At 33.3% G+C, this 20704-nt stretch overlaps 1 protein-coding gene across 2 annotated transcripts; it reads left to right on the forward strand.

The window, feature by feature from the left end:
• Positions 1 to 615: 615 nt before the first annotated feature.
• LOC139529153 (tyrosinase-like protein 2) lies at positions 616 to 11714 on the forward strand. Of its 2 annotated transcripts, none has more exons than XM_071325463.1 (4): positions 616 to 783; positions 1749 to 2127; positions 5040 to 5152; positions 10115 to 11714. In XM_071325463.1, exons 2-4 carry the CDS (start codon positions 1762 to 1764, stop codon positions 11529 to 11531), a joined length of 1896 nt encoding a protein of 631 aa, XP_071181564.1. In that variant the 5' UTR covers positions 616 to 783; positions 1749 to 1761; the 3' UTR covers positions 11532 to 11714. The 2 variants fall into 2 exon arrangements, with proteins under 2 accessions (XP_071181564.1, XP_071181565.1); XM_071325464.1 differs by lacking the exon at positions 616 to 783 and adding an exon at positions 980 to 1067.
• The last annotated feature ends 8990 nt before the right edge of the window (positions 11715 to 20704 follow it).

Genomic DNA, 20704 nt, shown 5'->3' on the forward strand with positions numbered 1-20704 from the left:
ATTAGGTTTGAACATCGATAACCTACTGTGAGCTATTTTTATATAACTACCCTATTCGATAATTAACATAATACGAACCTATTTACCAACCACGTTATAAAATACAAATCCTTCAAATCAGTGCAATACGTTTGCATTATAGAAAGATTAAAAAACATTCATACTCGATAAAAACAGTAGAAAAGCCCCTTCCACGAGCCACGTTTTTTTCAAGTTTCTTCGACTATTTCTCAAAACAATGTAAACCTTCCCTTAAAGTAAGTATATTGTGTATGAATAAGCTAATATAATTAATGGAAATAAACAGGTATAAATATATGTCATGTTTCATTTTTTTAAATGCACAGTGGAATCAAGTATTTCTAAACAAATTATATTGTTACCACAGAAAAAGCAACGACTGTAACAAGTCAGCAATATGACAGATAGTATCCATCGTTTATTGTGTTTGAGCTTTCAATTTTGCCATATCATTAAGGACTTTCCGTTTGAATGTTTCTCGGAGTTCGACATTTTTATTAATTTACTTTTTTTCTATCTAACATTACAGATTTATAAAATAAAGATTTCAGTTTGACATAACTGATAAAAACGTAAGTCATTTTGTGCAAACAAATACTTGTAATTTAACCGTATGTTCAAAACAATATGTACATAAATTAATGACAGTTGTAATTATACACCAGATGCTTCACGGTTGTACCAGATGACCAAGTCGTTTAAAGTGTTTACTTAAACAATTTAGATACGGTTTGCTTTCTTAATGAGTTGTTGAATTATCAGGTAAAGTTCTTAATATTTTTTTCTATATCAGAAAGAGTAAAGGCTTTTTTAAAATTTGATTAACTACTGTTTTGTTTTGTTTGTTTTTTTGGTGTTTTTTTTTTGAGAGAAAAAAATTAACTCAGTATAATTGAATGGCCTTTAACCTCAGAACACCTTTCATGTTGTTTTTTTCATTTTTTTTTTTAAAGTTGAACAAAGTCTATACCATAAAGTAAAGCTATTTGAGGCTACGTGATGACAAAATTTGATATCAATTAAAGGAGAAAACCAACAGCCTGACCGTAAGTGACATATACAAAACAATTAAACTACAAAGAACATCAACCCCTGAATTGCATGTACATGGTTTTGGATAGGCACATGATGAAAATGGCATGGTTAAAACAGGTTTTTGATCCCTTAATCAGCTTCTTAACGGAGAACGCTGAAACTGTCAATACAATCATCATAGATACCAGATAGGAATTTTGTATTTGCGTCAGACGTGCATTTTGTCTACAGAATACTCGGCTTTGAGCGTTCCTGATAAAGGCAGAAACAACAAAGGACTTCGTACGCACGAAATGTATAAATTGTTGTTTTCATTTTAATAGAACATGGTCAATACGCAGTTGGTAGACTTTCAGTCACCGATGGTATCAACAATTTAGTAATCATTAATTCGGTACTGATATGATATGATTCAGGTAAAACAAACCTTTCTTAAATTGTACGTTTATAAAAATTTAAAGAAAAAAATTATGAAACCTTACCTCAGGTAAATTTGGCCTTTTATGGATTTGTCTTTTTTTTAGGGGGGGGGGGGGGGTCCTTTGTGGTCATATAGCTCTTCAACTCTTTCGGTTCTTAAACATCTTTGGCTTTCAATTAATCAGCTATGGATTTTCTTGATGAAGTTAATTTAAAAAAAAAACGCTGATGAGGCATGTAATATGTATAATGTTTTTCTATTTCTTTTCCAGTCAAACTCCCAATATGCTTGGGAATGTTTACATATGCCTTATCAGCATTGTAATACATTATACAACAGCAACTATTCAATCATTATACTGTCCACCTACATATAATAAATGTCTAAGTGACAGAAGTAGCAATTCAAGACCAAAGGACGTACCAGGAGAAGAAATTGTCAGTTATTGCATTAATAAGTTTTTATGGGAAAATCCTCCATTTGACTATAAGGAAGATGATGAAGTATTGAATTTTGTGAGACAAATGTTTGTTAAATCCCAGTTAAATAAGAAGAAGAAAAAACTGCTAGTTCGGAAAGAATATAGAATGCTGACAAAGAAGGAAAGAGAAGATTACCATGCAGCTATCAATAGACTAAAGTATGATAAGGTAAAGTATTGTTTAAATATTGAAGCGTGCAGTTCTTTGAAAACAACCAGGTAAAATATACCTGACAGGTAGAAACAAGTTGAGATCGAACCTTCGTAAATTTGACCGTTATGGAATGACCGTTTCAAAGGGGGATATAGGATATGTTCCTTATGTCGTAACTACAATCCCTTCTCTTTTCACTAATTTGACCTACCGAATTATTTGACGGGGTTTTCATAACATGAGCAAAACGACAGGTGCCACACGTGGAACAGGATCTGCTTACCCTTCCGGAGCACCTAAGATCATCCCCAGTTTTTGGAGGGGTTCGTGTTGCTTAGTCCTAAGTTTATTTTTGTTGTGTCTCGTGTACTATTATTTGTTTGTTCGTCATTTCTTTTTAGCCATGACGTTGTCAGTTTATTTTCGATCTATGAGTTTAACTGTTCCTCTAGTATCTTTTATCCCTCTTTGAGGACGATCAGGCATTTACCCGACACAAAGAGTCCGTGCAGCACAACAAAGTAAACTACAAAAAGATATTTACCATGTACGAATAAGATTTACTCAAAACGTACAGTTTATGGAGAATAATTAGGTAAAATACAAGATTGATATTTGCCTGACACGTTCTGACAATGGGGACCGATGATTTAGCTAAAACATTGATATTTAACTGACACGCACAGGTTTTTTTAATCAATTAAAGGTAAACTATTGTAGAAATACTGTGTATAATGCTTGTTTGTTGTTTTAATTTTGACAACATACTCTTAGTTCACAATTTACAACTTTTTCAATAAACTTTTGTTATCATGTCAGCTTGTATTTCTTATCAAAGAGTCCTTGCTCTTACCCGTACATTCTTTTATTCTTTCAAAACATATATTTGAGTATTTTGAGAGTTGTGTGTTGATGGTAATTTTTGTTTACCTCTGTTTAAATTATTAAAACTCATTCGTGACTCGAGACGATTGACACATTACCACAAAATGGTCAGTTTATTTTCAACTTTGGGTTTGAATGTTCCTTTAGTAGTGTTTGCCTCCCTTTGAAGAGCACCTTTCTTTCTACTGGCATTTATTTTTTTGTGTCGATTGGTAGCTGTTTCATTGGTGTATAAACCAGATCTTTTTTTATTCATAATACTAATAACTATTTTTCTTCTCTCTATTGCTTGTATTTATATTGCAATCATAGAGGTCGGACACATGATTACAGATACGATCAGAGTAACACATTTTGGTATGATAGAGAGTATGCCCATTCTAAAAAAGATCAATTTTCGAAGGGAAACGAACAATTGAAAACATTAATCTGTTAGTTTTCAAATTGACTGATTGATTGGTTCTGACCGCAACTTTTATCAATGTTGGCTATTTTGTGATGGTCAAAATGCATTGGTTGAGGAACCCAGGGTGCTCGGAGAGACTAAAAATTCTAGGCAATTAAGATTAGAGTCAAACACACCGGCCATGTAGTGCAGTGGTCCGACAACTAAGACCATGAGGGCTATGATAGTTTTTAGAATCTGTCACGAAAACAAGTGAACATATATTAAATAATGAGTTTGCCTAAGTAAATTTCTTTATGTGAATAGGGATTTTTTCACTATTCAAAGCTTATACCTAGTGACAATAGTTATCAAAGGTACCAGGCTTATAAGTTGATACGCCAGACGCGCGTAATCTAGGATAACAAAAACTATCTATTATAATGGTGTATAAAAGAATTAAAGTCATATGAAACCTCAAATCTAAAAAGAAATATGCATATGTTTTTTTATAAAAAATTAAATTGATAGTTTTCATTATAAAACTTATGTACACATACTTTTTTTTTTAAAAAACTATTTAAATTATCCACATTTATTCCAGGAAGCAATTCGCCGACATATTTTCCCGTATGCAAAGTGACCTTAGCGTGACCTTTCTCGTAAAAATCCGGTGATCGCAATACGCATGGATCTGTCATTAAAATAAACTATTTACTGATTGTTCATGTTAAACACGTGCTCACTATCCATGCTCCTTTGTTGATTGTTTACTATAAGGTGACAATTGGTAAACTACGGCTTCAAAAAACGACAATTAGCCGCCATATCTTCACCTCATAAAAGACAGAGAGAAAAAAAATGACGATTATACGATATGTTTGCGTAAAAAATAATAAAATCGTGCACTGAAGACTAAGTTTATAATATTTACATGCAATGGTTCAAAAATTGGATAAACATTATTTTTCACCAGTCACTGGTTTCATATGATATCTAGTGTAATTTGCGATCTAAATCCTATATATTAACGGGATTTGATTGGTTAAAGGAGGTTAACACATATATTTGGTATAGGGTTTTCAAAAAATACAGGTGTTATTTACCATAAAGGTTTAGTTACCATACGGCGTTAGTAACTAGTTCCTTCCCTTTCCTAAAAAAATCAAAAAATCTGAAAGGTTTCAACCTGAGACGAAGAAATTGATGATGAACGATTAAAATACATTCATGAAACATATTTAAAGCTAAGAGTTTGTTACTGTTGGAATTGTTTGCTTATAGTAACAACTGTTACTGTTTTTTTGTATGAAGACTTAATCACTTTAATATGCCGTTAGTCTAAATACCACATGGGAAGATAGTCTGCAAGATAAATTCGTTACACGGTTTGATAGTGACATATAACGATATATAAAGGGTCAGTAAATTCCAAATGGGGATTCGAGCTTCGCTCTTATCCCAGATGGAATTTTACAAACCCGATATAAAATGTAACTAATAATATTTATTTGACTAAACCAAAAATAAAACCTCATAATTATTAAGGTTATACTGATAATAGTATTGAAAAACAAGTTTAAAATGAAAAAAATAATCTGACTAATAATATATTTATTATCATTGTTCGTGTTAACATAATGTTTTTATCTTTTAGAGCCTGAAACCAAATGTGTATGATTGTCTTGCAAATTTCCACAGGAGTTCCTCTGTCAAAAACGCCCATTTTGGAAAAGCCTTTCTTCCGTGGCATCGTCTCTTATTAACCATGTAAGTATTGGAGATTAGTATGACGACCATTTTCAATGAACTAGTTCACAAATTTATGTTAAGGTGTCAGATGAGGCCCATCTCCGGATGCAGGATTTTCTTGCTGTGTTGACCTTGGACTGTGTTCTGCTCTTTGATCGGGTTGTTTTCTCTTTGACATATTCCTAATTTTATTATCTAGTGGGAACAAAACGGGTTTGCAGCAGGATCTTAAGGAAACAACAGTCAATAAATTCAATAGTCGATTTGAAAAGAGGAGGTTTGAGATATAAAAAAGCCTAGAATAACCCCACTATATAATAAGTATGGAACTTTTTTTGTCCAATTTAACCAATTTGGCTTTATGTTTTTTTAGATATTCAATGTTGAATTTTTTGGTTGGACATATGTCAAGCATTTTTAGAGCTTGACATATGCTTGTTTATGTATTAATAATCAAATTCCGATTTTAATATCACACACCTGTACAAAATTCATCTAGTTTTGAGTGAATGTTCCTCTTAAACTAACAATTACAAGGCCAGAAACTCCATGACATTTGTAAAATGTCTAGATCAAAAGATCATCCTGGTTAGTGTCGAAAATGTCCTGGAAAAACATTATTTCGACTCGGTATTTTATTTTTTATTTGCGAAATGAGCTCGCTGTGCATTTGAGAATATCATATTCGAGCACGTTCAGTTTAGTGCTACGATAAGGTTTGGTGTGTGATATTAAATAAAGGTGGTAAATCAAATTGGTGTTGCTAAGAATGACAATCAACTTACCTCCTATAAAGTTCTAGGCATATCATTGGTTAAAAGAATACGTGGAAACATTAAATATTTTTAATACACTAAAAGTGTCAGTAGGCATGTTAAAAGAAACCTGATATATTTTAAATGCATAGTCAGTGGGCGCGTTATATTTTGAATTCACAGCTAGCTGTAGCTGGTAGTAGAAGTACGCTCCTTTTAAAAAAACAGTATTGTTCTCAAATTAATATACATTGTAAATATACATAATTATAATCTTTCAAGTTTTAGACAGACACATGTGTTACACTTATTTTCTAATTTGCAATAATTGAAGGTTCTGTGTAATGTTGTGCTAAAATTGTGATACCAAGGGTCTTTGAAATTAAAATTGTTATTATTTGCATTGTTTTTGTATACAGCAGTTCAAATGTAGGCTCCTAATATGAAAGACTAAATCACTTATATAGTCCACCAGACGATAACTTTTGATTTAATGACTTGTATTGATCCTTATATCAACATCGGAAAATATATATTTTATTCCCACCACTTCTAAACTCCTAGTAGTAAGATATTGTGTTAAATGAATTCGTTACACAGTGTGTTATGCAACATTAGCACACTGGGAAGCTAACAAAACAAATCCAATATTTTCTGTACTCCAGCGCATGTGGATCATATCTTCAGCTATAGATGTCTTTTAGTTTTTAATATTTGGGATTGTTGTCTCATCAATGTTCATCCAAGTACTTTCAGTAACATTTTAAAGTCCACAAAATCTTTTAAACGTTTGCCTTTGCTTTTAACAGGAAACATAGTTTAAGTAAATCTGAAACATCTTGGTAATACAAACAGCCCGAATGTAAAAAAAAAACCACGTTTTTTAATTATTGATACGTCGAAAAGTCTAGCCAGCTCAGATGACATTTTTTATTCAAACTTAGCCAGAAAAAAAAATTTGTCGTTTAATTCCTGCCAAAAATTGTTTAAGCTCCAGTCCCACTAGACCACGATCGCACCACGCTCACCCCGATCTAAAATAAATTCCGATCGTGGTGAGGTCGAGGTATGAGCGGCTTATTATGCGACCTCACTACGCTTATCAAGATCGTTCTACGCTCATTACGTTCTCACTACGACCATAACACGAGTTTTCCGATTGCAACACGATCTTACCACGCTTCTAATGCGATTTTAGCGCGTCTTTACCACGATTATACTAGTTCATACCGCGATCTTACTACGTTCTCAGCAATAACGTCAACATCGTGTTCCATATCAATACAATTCCATTCCTTCTATTTCTGATTAACACGTAGATTTCAATATAGTCATGCCATCAAAATCTACTAGAGCACGTGGCCGAGTGGGTAGGGTTGATGTAGAGGCAGAGGGAGCTCTGATAGTAATGAATCCTGATCCAGCAGACCGACCAATCCAACCTATTGCTGGTCCATAAAGCCCATTGACGATATTTTAGTGAACGATAGCAGAGATGACACAGATTTGTCATTATATATAGAAGATGTGGTATGAGTGCCAATGAGACAACTCTCCATCCATGTAACAATTTATACAGGTAAACCATTATAGACCAATGTACGGCCTTCAACACGGAGCTTTGGCTCACACCAAACAGCATGCTATTAAGGGCCTCAAAAATTACTAGTGTAAAACTATTTAAACGGGAAAACTAACGGTATAATCTATATAAAACGAGAAGCATGGTTGAGCCATTATAGAACATGGACAAGAAGTCCTAATCACATACAGACAAACAAAACCTGGAGAGATTTAATATATTTTATGTGAAAAGGACAATGAGAATGATGGTCGTAGTATGAACGTAGTCAGGTCGTAAGAAGGGCGTGACGAGGACGGTAAGGACGTGCTAGAATCGTACTATGGTCTTGAACAACGTAGTGTAAACGTGGTATACTCGTAGTGGAAGTGTAATTGAGTGGCGGTGAGAATGTGATGGTCGTAGTGAGGTCGTAATAACGTTGCTTTGATATCGTAGCGCAGTCTCTCCGAATAGAATCACGCTTTCGCTACGATGGTACAGCTTCTTTCGCGATCTTAACATGTTCAAAGTTGGCCACGCTCATCACGACCTTGAAGACCTCACCACGACCGTTATACGACCTTACTGTGATCTACACGATCGTACTACGATCATCAAAATTTGAATTTTTTTCACAGATCGTAGTGCGATCGTGGCCTAGTGGGACTGCGGTATTAAACATTAATTGGTTATTAATCTTGAAAATCACCAACTTTTATCGAATTTGACAGTTTGGAAAAAATTTCAAAATCTTTGAACAAGTTGGTTAACAAGGCACATGAAAAAAGTAGAATTTTTGGACAAAATTCATTTACCCTTCCAAACCTTCTACAGACTGTCTTTGCATTCTGTTATGTGAAATAGTCAAAGGTGTATTGTCCAAATAATAATTGTAATATATTTAATAAAAAAAACAGTAATATTCAGTATGGGACGAGTACCCTTGTGGCGAATTCACATAACTTTTTTATCACAACTATATTTGTTTCTCTCCCCAGATTACAGAATGCCATTGTCATCAATAGCAGACGCTATCAGAATTCATTGTTTTGACAGTTTATCACTCACTATCTTAGTACTATCTTTGTGTTAATGTAGATTATCTATTAGCATAAGCTTGTTCTAGGGTTGATCTTCAGTTCATATCTTCTAGAATAGTGCCTTTTATATTTGAAAAAATCAAACACAAACAGTAAGTACATACACAAACTCTGTACCAATGACTTACCACCATATTACTTTATTATTTAATCCATTTGTTCAAATCGAATTTCCCAAAACTTCCAAGAGTTTTTTTCTAAATGATGCCACAAGACACTATAGAAAGTATAGTTGCTCCAGAACTCCTCAGACTCAGTTTATTGGTGGTTTTTCTAAGCATTTCGTGTATGAATGGTATGTTTTTACCTTTTCATCCACGTCATTTATAAATGATAAAAGATGTTCTATAGTTTAATGCTTGGTGGTGTCAAGTATGATATAGACACAATGTTAAAAAAAAATTATTAAGAATATTTACAAACATGTACAGTTTACTGGATCTGTTTGCATCATTTTCACAGCCAAATGTAAACAACATAAATGCTTGATCACTGTTTAATTTACTGCTATGTTAAACCACACTAATAACTTTCAATACATGTGCAAGAGTTGGCTCCCATATACCAGGTCTACTCTGAAATTAGTCATTCTGAAATTAACCCTCATTTGAAAATGAAATGTAACATTAATGATAACACGAGCATCTACAATGAAGTTCACAGGTAAAACTTAACAGTAAAGTGTTTTATGACCAATTCAAAAATGTCATTATAAGTACTGAATTGTTAATAGTAATTTTATACGTTTGTAAAAAGTAAAACAACAAAAATCCGAAAATCCGAGGACAGTTCTACACGGAAAGTCCCTAAGCAAAATGCAAAATCAAAAGCTCAAACACATCAAACGAATGGATACCAACTGTCATATGTAAAGGCATTTTCTTATGTAGAAAATGGTGGATTAAACCTGGTTTTAAAGCTAGCTAAACTTTTCACTTGTAAGACAGTCGCATAAAATTTCATTATATTAACAACGAAGTGGAAACAAAACAAACAGACTGATAGGTAAAAATGTCAACAATAGGAGTACAGCAGTCATTGTGTCTTAATCTTAAAAACTATAAAAATAAACAAATATGCCAACAAAGAAAAAGAAAATGGTGTATTGACATAGTAAATAAGCAATAAGCTCCGCCTACTAACACAATATGGAACCCTACTTACCTTATCTGGAATATACACGGTCTCCATGTGGTTGCTTTTAACCAATCAAATTCCTAAAATTGTAAAAGAGGTAAGATAGAAACAAATACAATGGCACAATAATGCAATGACGGGATGTATAAGTACCGATCCATATCAAAAAGACTAAACAATAAAAGAAATAATTTACAAAGACAAATACAAAAAATACTATAACGCTATAGTAAGATATTAAACAACGTCTGTACCTAGAATCGATTCTTCAAGAAGTTCAAGCGTTGACCGAGCTCACAATATTAGAATGAAGCACCTCCGCGCTTCATACAAAATGTATAAAAGAAGTATTCAATTCTTAAGTTAAATCGAAGTAAACTATACCATTTATTGTAATATAAGTATGGTGATTAATATTTTTCAGAGTTGAAACTGCTTTGGGAATTGCAATTCCATACTGGGATCCAACTCTTGACAACAGATTAAAAAATCCATCAGATTCATGTTTATTTACGAAAAAATTTGTAGGAAGTCCAAATGGAAAAATTGGCTATCCATTTAACAACTGGAAGCATGAGGGAGGAGGATATGTAATCCGCAATGTCGGGGGTTTTGGAGGTGAGTTACTAACAAAGAAAAATTTTTATGATGTTTTGTCCAGAAAACGTCACTCTGAGATCACAAACAGTAAAAGTAGACGCTATTACCTGGAGGAACTGCACGGTAAATGTCATTCTTTTGTCGGCGGTAATATGGCAAAACTGATAACTGCACCACATGATCCTTTGTTTTGGAGCTTGCATGCATTTGTTGATTGCTGGTGGGAAAAATTTAGACAAAATCAACAGAAAAATGGAATCAATCCAGAGACAGATTATCCTAGGACTAGAAAGATAGGACACCGACCTTATGATTTAATGGATGGTTTTGGAAAATTGACAAATCAAGGGTTTGGCATATCAGAAAAATTTACCGTATCCGATAAAGCACACACATTTAAGAGGTTTCGAAATATAGATGGATTTTCTAACCGTTTCACTAAGGACATATACACATGTCAGCCGTTCCCGTCTTGTAGTAAAAGTAAACCAAGCTGTGGGTCTCCCTGGCTTGATTGTAACAAATCAAAATGGGTTTGTGTTCCAAAAACAAATAAAGCCGATCTCGATAGATTAGATGCAACTCCAAGTTTTCTAAACACCGTGCAAAATCCATTCGAAATTAATGGAAATGCAGATTCTAACCAATGGGTTTATATAAATTGCTTAATAGTGTTTAAACGCCCACGAAATGTCACGTTTAATTCGTTTCCAATTTACAAGGGTAGAACATCAAAAAAGAATGATATATATTCTGATAGGAGCAAGAACTTAAAAAAATCTTTTCCTAAGGCATACGAAAAACACATAAACATTGGTTCGGGATTCGAAAAGGTGAATGTTCGTGTTGAAGGCACAAATTACGATGGCAGGTCAGTAGAGTATGCAATTGTAGACGATAGGTTTGGGATAAGTGAAGCAATGACTTATTTACCTGTAAGGAAACCAATGACCCATAAAGCGACACAGGTATTGTTAACAGCATTCGACACAGGTGGCAGGTTATGTCGACCCTATTGCAGAGACAGAAAAGATCCAAAAAAATTTGTACCGTGTACAGGCTGCTTAAAGATAGATACCAATGAACCTCGAATGTACAGTAATTCTTATGCTGAAAGTGTATCGAAAAGATGGAATTTGCATGATAGCAATGATATAAGCTGTCCTCGATCGAGCAATGACGGAGTGTATATCAAGTTCTTCTGTAATTTTCTAGACTTATGGCCATGGGAAAAAGTATGAGTCAAACGATTATTTATCCGACATTCATCTATTTTAATAAACACATTTCAATTTACACTGATAACACTTCTGTACTGCAAAAAATTGTGTTTTGGAAATTCAAATGATTTTCCTTATTATTACCTGAATGATGCTTCTTAAAAAAATCTGTCATGTTTCAGTAAAGATTATACCATTCCTGTTTATCATTTTATCTGATAATTTTCCATTGTTAAAGTATTGGAGATAACAGTCAGTTACTGTATAGTGGTATTAAAAGTAAAATCACAAAAATACTGAACTCCGAGGAAAATACAAAACGGAAAGTCCCAAGTCAAATGGCAAAACCAGATGCTCAAACACATCAAACTAATGGTGACACCAGTCACATTCCTGACTTGGTACAGGCATTTCCTTATGTAGAAAATGGTGGATTGGACCGGGTTTATAGCAAGCTTAACCTCTCACTTGTATTACAGTCGCAAAAAAATCAACTATATTGACAACGATGTGTGCACAAAAAATACCCAGACATAATAGGTAAAAATGTCAAAAATACAGCAGTCAAGGTTGTATTGTACTCATTTGTATCACTAAAAAACAAACAGATATGCAAGAAAGAAGCAAAAAATTGCATATAAATCAAGCATATTGCAAAAATTAAAGAAAAGAATACACAAATTTACCATAGAAAATAGTGCTTCATCGACTATATCGTATCTTTTAATTGCGACTTTTCTACATTTATGTTGATCATAGGTATAACTTCTTATTTGAGGTAAAAATTAAAAAAAAATCTAGCTTTTTGAAGAACCACACTGATTCCAATAATATCATCAAAACGCTGGTATTTTTTATCAACATATTCATCGAGTTTTCTTGACTGATTTTACAACCATCAGCCGGTAATCTAATGGGCACTCCCAGACTGTACAAACCCACAAACTGACTTTGAATTCATATGAATCAGAATCTACTCAATACTTTCTCAAAGATAAAAAGAAAAAAGTATCCTTTTACCAGTACTTTTAAAAGTTCAGATATGTTTATGATGTCTTGTCAACAGAGATCATTTTAGTGAGTTTTTGCATCACATTTATATCAGTGCATCAGACATAGCAAAGTTAATAAAGTCAACAGTAGTATAACTCTACAGAGAGCCGTGGTGTAGTGGTTAGTGCATCGGACTTCTATCACAAAGGTTCCTGATTCGATTCCCGTTTGGGAGGAAAATTTCAGGGACTGAATTTCCCTGAAATTTCGGCTCTCCCTTGACACCATTTGCGAGTATGGTCTTGAGGAAACGATGATAGTCCGTCGGAAGGGGACGATAAATGGCTGACCCGTGTTAAGAGAGAGCCATATCTCTAGCACGTTAAAAACACCCTTGAAGATTTCGAAAAAAGCAGGCTAATGCCGCTACAAGGCAGCACTTGTACCCGCAAAGTGGAAAGGGATTAATATAAGTTGCAAAACTTGTTTCCCAATTCCACTGTAAATAAATATGTTTAAACAAAAGTAGTATAACTGTGTTCAAAAGTCATAAATCGATTGAGAGAAAACTAATCCGGGTTACAAACTAAAACCAAGGGAAAAACTTTTAACTATTAGAGGAAAACAAAGGAACAAACATGTACACTTAACTGTTTCAAAACTAAACGCCAATAAACATAGAAACGAACTACTAGTATTTGATTTCTACTGCCATCTTCCTGATTAAGTATAGGACATTATAAGTATGTAAGTTCTTTCAGTCAACTTGCTCTTATATAGATTGTTTTACGTCTTTTGTTTTATATTTAAAAAAAGAAGCTGAGGAATGATTGCCAATGCGACAACTCTCCACAAGAGACCAAAATGACACAGACATTAACAACTATAGGTCACCGTACGGCTTTCAAAAATGAGCATAGCCAATATCACATAGTCAGCTATAAAAGGCCCCGAAATAACAATGTAAAACAATTCAAACGAGAAAACTAACGGCCTTAAACAAACGACAACCACTGAATAGGCCCCTTGACTTGAGACAGGCACATACTGGCGGGATTAAACCCTCCCTCTCACCTGGAAAAGTGGTATAACAGTACAACATAAGAACGAACTATAAAAATTAGTTGAAAAAGGCCTAACTCATCAGGTGGACAAAAATACAATTGGACGTGACCGGGTACTTGTACATCCCAACAACAAAAAGACACTAGGTACAGATCTGAGAGTACTCGCAGTTAAGTGACAGCTAGTTCAAAGACACTAACAACTAATGTAAAAAGCATGCATCTAAGACTAGATTATCAATCCGTACACATCCTACATCCAATAGGTTTAGTGTAAAGACGTCAAAAACAGTCAGAGAAAAACATGACATCGTGCAATGCCAAGATACAAGTATCGACAGATTGTAGATCCATAAATGTGCATATGTATATAACATACTAGCAATATTTAGTTTGCTTTTGATTTACTGATAACAAAATCAATATTTATATCAATAAAAACAATATTCAATGATCTTATTAGACATTTGCGGAAACTAGGTCTATACCTAGGATTACCCTTTAGACTTACGATAACAGGTGACAAAAACAAGGGGTCATCTCAAAATACAAAAACAAACCAACGTTACACACTAAAATAGAAAAAGATGTCTTCTATAAAAAAAAAAAAAAAAAAAAGAAAAAAAAAAAAGATGTTAGCAACACGTTGAAATTTCATGTGTAGAAAGCGCCTTTCTGGACTTACCATCAGGACCGCACAAAGCCGAATATTTGAAGACAAGGATTCATAAGGACGGAAGGTGTAGCCTCGATATATGATGTATATATATATATTATAAGCAAGAGCAATAGACATTCCACGAGAAACAGGGTACTTTTAATGCAATGGTAAGTGTACGAAAACCAGCAACAATATTGTTCAGAGATAACTCTACAAACTGCTTCATTTGAAATAGTAATGTTGGTGTCGTATTTGTTGTGCACGATTACAACTCCGTATCCGCAAGTGTTGCCTTGCCGACAATAGATTGTGATTTTTTTTAACATTATCATCTCGCCTGCTACCCTATTGCATTTTTTTATCCCTAACAATCAATTGAATAGATTTGCGTATAAACTTTGTTTTGAAATGAACAACGTCAAATGTGAGATCACGGGCTGTTCCGGGGGTTTGAACACCCCTTTTCTTGCCAATCAATGCTTTTGAATAGGGCTATATAGTCGGACCCCCCCCCCTTTCCCCTTATCTTGGGTTGGAATCCCTGTTTGAAAATGGCTGGATCGACCCCTGCGTCGTCACTGCATTCTATATTAAAATTCCATGAAAATAGTACAAGTCTCGAAACAGGGGTTAAAGCTCATGTTTCGAGCATACCAATCCTATCCATGTTCATGGGGGATAATTATCGACACCGCGAAAAAAAACGTTCATACTTAATGATTCCTAAGATCTCTATTATAATAACTGCATAAAAGAAAAACACCTTGGAACTCGTTTGTCATTTTTTGTGTGTTGCTGTTGAAAACATAGATAGCAAAATTTTAACTATTTGAGTACAACTTTTCTTACATTTCAACTGAGTCTGAAAATATATTTCCGACGTAGAGAAGTTCTTTTTCTGATTTTTTTTTTATCTCGAATAGTTGTGATTTTTTTTGATTCTATTGAAACCAAAACCATAGACAAAAGTGTTAGTCCTATTCAGGAAAAATAAAATATTCCAATGTTATACCGAACAGTAAGAAGTATTTCATGGAGAATAAATAGCTCACTTGAAAACACCCGTTCGCTGTATTTCCTCATTCTCTTTAAAACAAAATAAAAGAGAGAAAGTATGTGTTAGCATAAACATGCTAACATGCTTCATGGCTGATTGCACCTTTTTTAACACAAAGTATTGTGGACTTTTTTTCAGCAATGTCCCAATCTAGACACTGCAACGGCAATTGCGATATTTTGTGTGTCTCATGTTTAATTTATTTTTAAAATAATGTTAGTTCATTCTATCATACTTCGTACAATTACAGCATTTTCCACCTGGATAACACCGTATACAATAATTAATGTTAACACATTGCTTAAAATATATTAGAAAAAAATCGTTGTTCAACTACAGAAAAACATCACTATCGTTTCATTGTTTTGGATCGACGGTTTATTTTTTACACTTTGAGAAAGCCCAAGATTTAAATGCTGTGTAATTGTTATCCTAATCGTAGGTGTATGACAGTTTCCGCAAATGTCTAATACAGTGTTGAATTGGTACCCTTTTAGAATAATTGTATTTAAAGGAGCGATAAGTTTACCAGGTTAATTTATAAATTTCCGGGCACGGTTAAAAACATTTCCGTAAAAATGAGGATGTGCTATCCCGTTTGAAATAAGTTTTACAACCAAACGATTGTAACGAGAGAAATTTATGTATTACTGAAAAATTATTACAACAGGGTTTTCGACATCACAAACTAGTCAAAACATTTACTAAATTTTATCATCGGTATAAGGGCATCATTCGTAAATATAGCTCAACATGCAGACTTCTTATACGTTCAGGTATTTCACATCCAATTTTTTATGGAAATATTCTTTATAAAGCACAAACATGTCAGTATTCACCTCAGAAGCTAACAAAACCTTTAAATAGACTTATTAAGAAGGGATATAGTTACGATACTGTTGTCAGGTCATTAAAGATTCCATAGTTTGGCGTTAATGTTGATTCACTTATAGTGTCTTTGCATAGGAACTAAAAACATTTATTTAAACACAGTTGTTGGCATGACACGGGTTATGTTCTTCTCGTATATGATAGTATGATACTAAACCCCTAACGGGAAAGATTGTGTCTGATATTCATATGATGAAGACATAATCTTTTAATCAGTTTAATTGAAGTCTGGAGCTGGCATGTCAGTTAACTGCTAGTAGTCTGTTGTTATTTATGTATTATTGTCATTTTGTTTATTTTCTTTTGTTACATCTTCTGACATCTGACTAGGACTTCTCTTGAACTGAATTGTAATGTGCGTATTGTTATGCGTTTACTTTTCTACATTGGCAAGAGGTATTAGGGGGGGGGGGGGTGAGATCTCATAAACATGTTAACCCCGCCGCAATTTTGCGCCTGTCCCAAATCAGGAGCCTCTTGTCTTTGTTAGTCTTGTATTATTTTTAATTTTAGTTTCTTGTGTACAATTTGGAGTTTAGTATGGCGTTCATTATCGCTGAACTAGTATATATATTTGTTTAGGTGCCAGCTGAAGGACGCCTCCGGGTGCGGGAATTTCTCGCTGCATTGAATACCTGTTGGCGACCTTCTATTGTTGTCTGTTCTATGGTCGGGTTGTTGTCTCTTTGACACATTCCCCATTTCCATTCTCAATTTTATTCATAACCAAATCTGTATATCTATGAAAAAATTTAGTAAAGGTTTTTAGTAATTTGTGGTAACGTAATCCCTGGCTTAATTTACCAGTAATAGATAGATTACGTTCGTTAAAATCAAAAACGCCACAACAGACACGGGCATAGCGAACGAGCTTTGAAATATAAATACCGTAAGATGGTGCCAAAGGAACATTACCATCTTAATGTGAAAAATTAACAATAGGGTACAAAAAATCGTTCTCTTTGTCGTTAATTTTAGTGTAGAGTTTCCCGTTTAAAATCGAAATATCTAAATCTAGAAAAGGACAGCCATTACTGTTTAAATTTGATTTATTTAAGGTAAGTCCCTTGGGGTAAATTTCAGCAGTATATTGAGAAAATTCTTGATTATTTTATTATATTGAACGAAAAAATATCATCAAGATAATGGTAAGTGATGTTAAATTTATCAATTTAATCCAATTTTGACGGGACTTTTCTGAGTTTAGTCATAAACTGTGATACCCAACAGTACAAAAACAAGTCTGCTATTAAAGGGGCGCAATTAGTGCCCATAGGGATACCTACAACCTGTCGATAAACGTTGTTGCCGAAACGAACACAAGTTTTATCAAGGAGAAAATTAACAGCTTCAATCATCTCATCACACTTCAAGTAAGAATATCTAGCATATTTACCTTTCTCATTAGAGAAGAAGGCTTTTAATGAGTTGCAGCAAATATATTTGCTTTCAAATTTACCAAACGACCATTTAATTAAATAGGAAAACTTTTGTTTGATAAGATAGTGTGGAAGTGTAGGGTAAAGAGTAGAAAAATCAAAACTGTCAATAGAATCAAAAGCACGTAATCTATCTAAAACATCCAAAGATTTGTTTACACTCCAAAAATAGTTAATTCAACCATGTTCATATATTTTATTGCAATAGTTTATGATAAGCTCTTTAATGGTAGATAAGGAACTTTTTAAAAGCACTGAAAGATTAGTTGTAGAACACTTACTAGAGGCCGAGATGAAACGATATTTACATGGTTTTTTTTTTGGTTTTTTTTTTGGTAGTTTATGTAACCATTACATAGTCGGGAACTTCAAATGTTCAGAAGAAGCCTTATGTTGGTTTTGTTGTGCATCTATTCAGTTAAGCCATTTGCAATCAATTTTTACAAGATGTTATTATGTTGTGTTGTTATATCAGTCACAGATTAGGGGGGTTGAGCGCTCACATACATGTTTAAACCCGCCCCGCTCTTCATGTGCGTGTCACAAGTCAGAAGCCTGTAATTTGTTGTTTGTTGGTGATTCATGTTTCATATATTTGTTTTTCGTAAATTTAATGTTGTGTTAAAATTGCGATTTGCTTTATGTAGAATTATTATTGTTGGTATTTTTTATATATACCAATGCAAGCAGATTCGTTATATTGAAAACCTGAACGCACACCAAAAATTGCTTTAATTAATTATATTGGTCACTATAACAACAACTGAGCAATATTTGAAAGTATTTCTTATGTTGTACTAATTTAGTACAACATAAGAAAAAACACCACTGTTCTATATTAGGGGAGGGTTAAACACTCACATAAATTTTTCGAACCCCACCACATTATGTATTTCTGTCTTGTGTGAGGGATGTGTTATTCAGTGGCTAATTATGGTTTTATGTGGGGTTTTTTTAATTGTTTTGTTGGTTTACTCCTGGTTTGCCCACTTTTAATTCTACCAATTATCTAATAGTAAAGAAAACAAAAAAGACAAAAGGTTTAATGAGCATACAATTGTATAGTCTGTTCCAACTTAGGTATATAGTTTGTAAGTGTTTTTTCTATATATTCAGTTTTTTTTTTTTTTTGTATAGAAAAATTATTAAAAAAAAAATCAAATATTTGTTCAACATACATACATGTACACAACAAATAACAAAAAAAATGATATTCAGTTACATAGTGTCTTTATAGTTTATTAGTTTCTGAATGATTTTCATGATATAAATATATCAATACAAGATCTCTTTTATTTCAAAAATAATTCAATAAATGCATTGCATAAGGAAATATGTAAAATGAGGAGAAATACAATTTTTTATATATACATCAAAAGTCTCAAAACATTATATTTACAAAATCGCAATTTACAATTTTTGTTTGTTTGTTTGTTTATGTTTTTTTTTGGTTTTTTTTATTACCAGTCTTATCACATAATAATATTTCACTTCATTGTTCAGTTCAAATGGAGAAGATGTGATGCTGTGTCAGAGAAATCTCTTCCTTCAGTAAATCAATGATCTGGTAGATGTTTGGGTGGGCATGTTTGAGTCTTTTGTTGTGCCATCCTTCCAGGTAATTTGTGGTGCGGGGTCCTTCTGTGTAATAGTGATTCCATAGAAAGCGGTAGCTTTCAACCCAGAACTCTGTCATGTATTCTGTAAATGAAGTTGTAGCGGGTTTGTTTTCAGCTTCTCCAATGTCTTCTAAAGTGTTTAGCCAAACATCCTCAACAAGGTGGGCGGAACAAGAGGTAGTACTGCAGCTTGTCGTATCAGTTTAGTAATGTCTTCATTTTCTTAATAATAGGACTGTAGACCATATTTGTGTGCCTATCGCCAAATACACGGGGTGAAATGGAAGAAGCATGCAGCCTTTCTCATTTACCCCTGGCCACACTGTTCGTGCTGCATTGTTGGTTGCTGTCTCATAGTCAATAAATAGTCTTTCTAGTTGAAGTTCCAACTGGTGTTGTTAGCAATCATGATTATTATAAATTAATTGAAAGATACTTTATTTTTATTTTTTAAGAAAATGCTAGCTTGGTTGCAGTTTACTGTTCAAATTGTGTCATATTCATAGCTTGGCTACTGAACAGTTCCATTTATATTCTAGTTGTCAGAATTGATTGGATATTTTTTATATTTAATTATTAGAACTGTGTATTTTATTAAAATTTAAAAAAAAAATGAATAAAGTCAAAGTTTCATTCTTTTACTTTTTTTTTCAGAATATATCAATAATTAAAACTATTTGTTGATAAATTGGAATAATAATTCATTTTAAGTGCACATTTTTTCCTTTTTTGTATAAATGCAAATACATTTTCCGCCAAAGAAATATAAAATATAGAAAAGTTTTGCACATTTTCCTTGATTTAATAGCAGAATATAATATTCTTATAAAAATTTACAGGTAAAATAAAAGGTAAAAAATATGACTATAATTCAGAAATAAACTATAATTGTTAAAACAACAATTCCCTCTATGTTTACATATACATGTAATTAAAAGTGGGCAAACCAGGATGACACCCTTTTTTCATATCAGGGCATTTCATAGCTCACTATATACGTTATGATTTTAACCTTTGTTTGAAGGCCGTTACAGTGATATATGATATTAGCTTGCTTTCACGTCATTTGGACTTGATTGGAGTGTTGTCTCAATGCCAATCATACCACATCTCCTTGTTTTCGTGTTGAAATTAATGATGCTGCCTTTAAAACTTAAAGATTAGCGTCTAATCAGAATCTTTTTTTTTTTTTGTTAAATTGACACTCATGTACGAATTCAAACTATACATGATATATGCAAAACATGAAGATTTCCCGGTTTTATTGTACTCTTCGAATCATCGTTTTGCTTGATCAATGTATATTGCCTACGTGCATGCTTACCGACTTAATTTATGTGCACCTACAGCAAAAATTGTTCCAAGATGTGTGTAAAGAAGTATTATTGAAGTATTACTGAAATCAACACTGTACAAATTTGACGGTTACCATCAATAATTGCGTTACCTATACGACGTGTTTGCTTTTTA

Source organism: Mytilus edulis, chromosome 1 (assembly GCF_963676685.1).
Source record: "Mytilus edulis chromosome 1, xbMytEdul2.2, whole genome shotgun sequence".
In the NCBI taxonomy this organism is placed as follows: domain Eukaryota; kingdom Metazoa; phylum Mollusca; class Bivalvia; order Mytilida; family Mytilidae; genus Mytilus; species Mytilus edulis.

Bases quoted from the DNA above. Each gene is read 5' to 3' on its own strand.
- LOC139529153 (XM_071325463.1), top strand. From the start codon at position 1,762: ATGCTTGGGAATGTTTACATATGCCTTATCAGCATTGTAATACATTAT. The intron at 2,128-5,039 runs GTAAAGTATTGT...TTTATCTTTTAG, and splicing joins ATAGACTAAAGTATGATAAG to AGCCTGAAACCAAATGTGTA. The intron at 5,153-10,114 runs GTAAGTATTGGA...AATATTTTTCAG, and splicing joins CATCGTCTCTTATTAACCAT to AGTTGAAACTGCTTTGGGAA.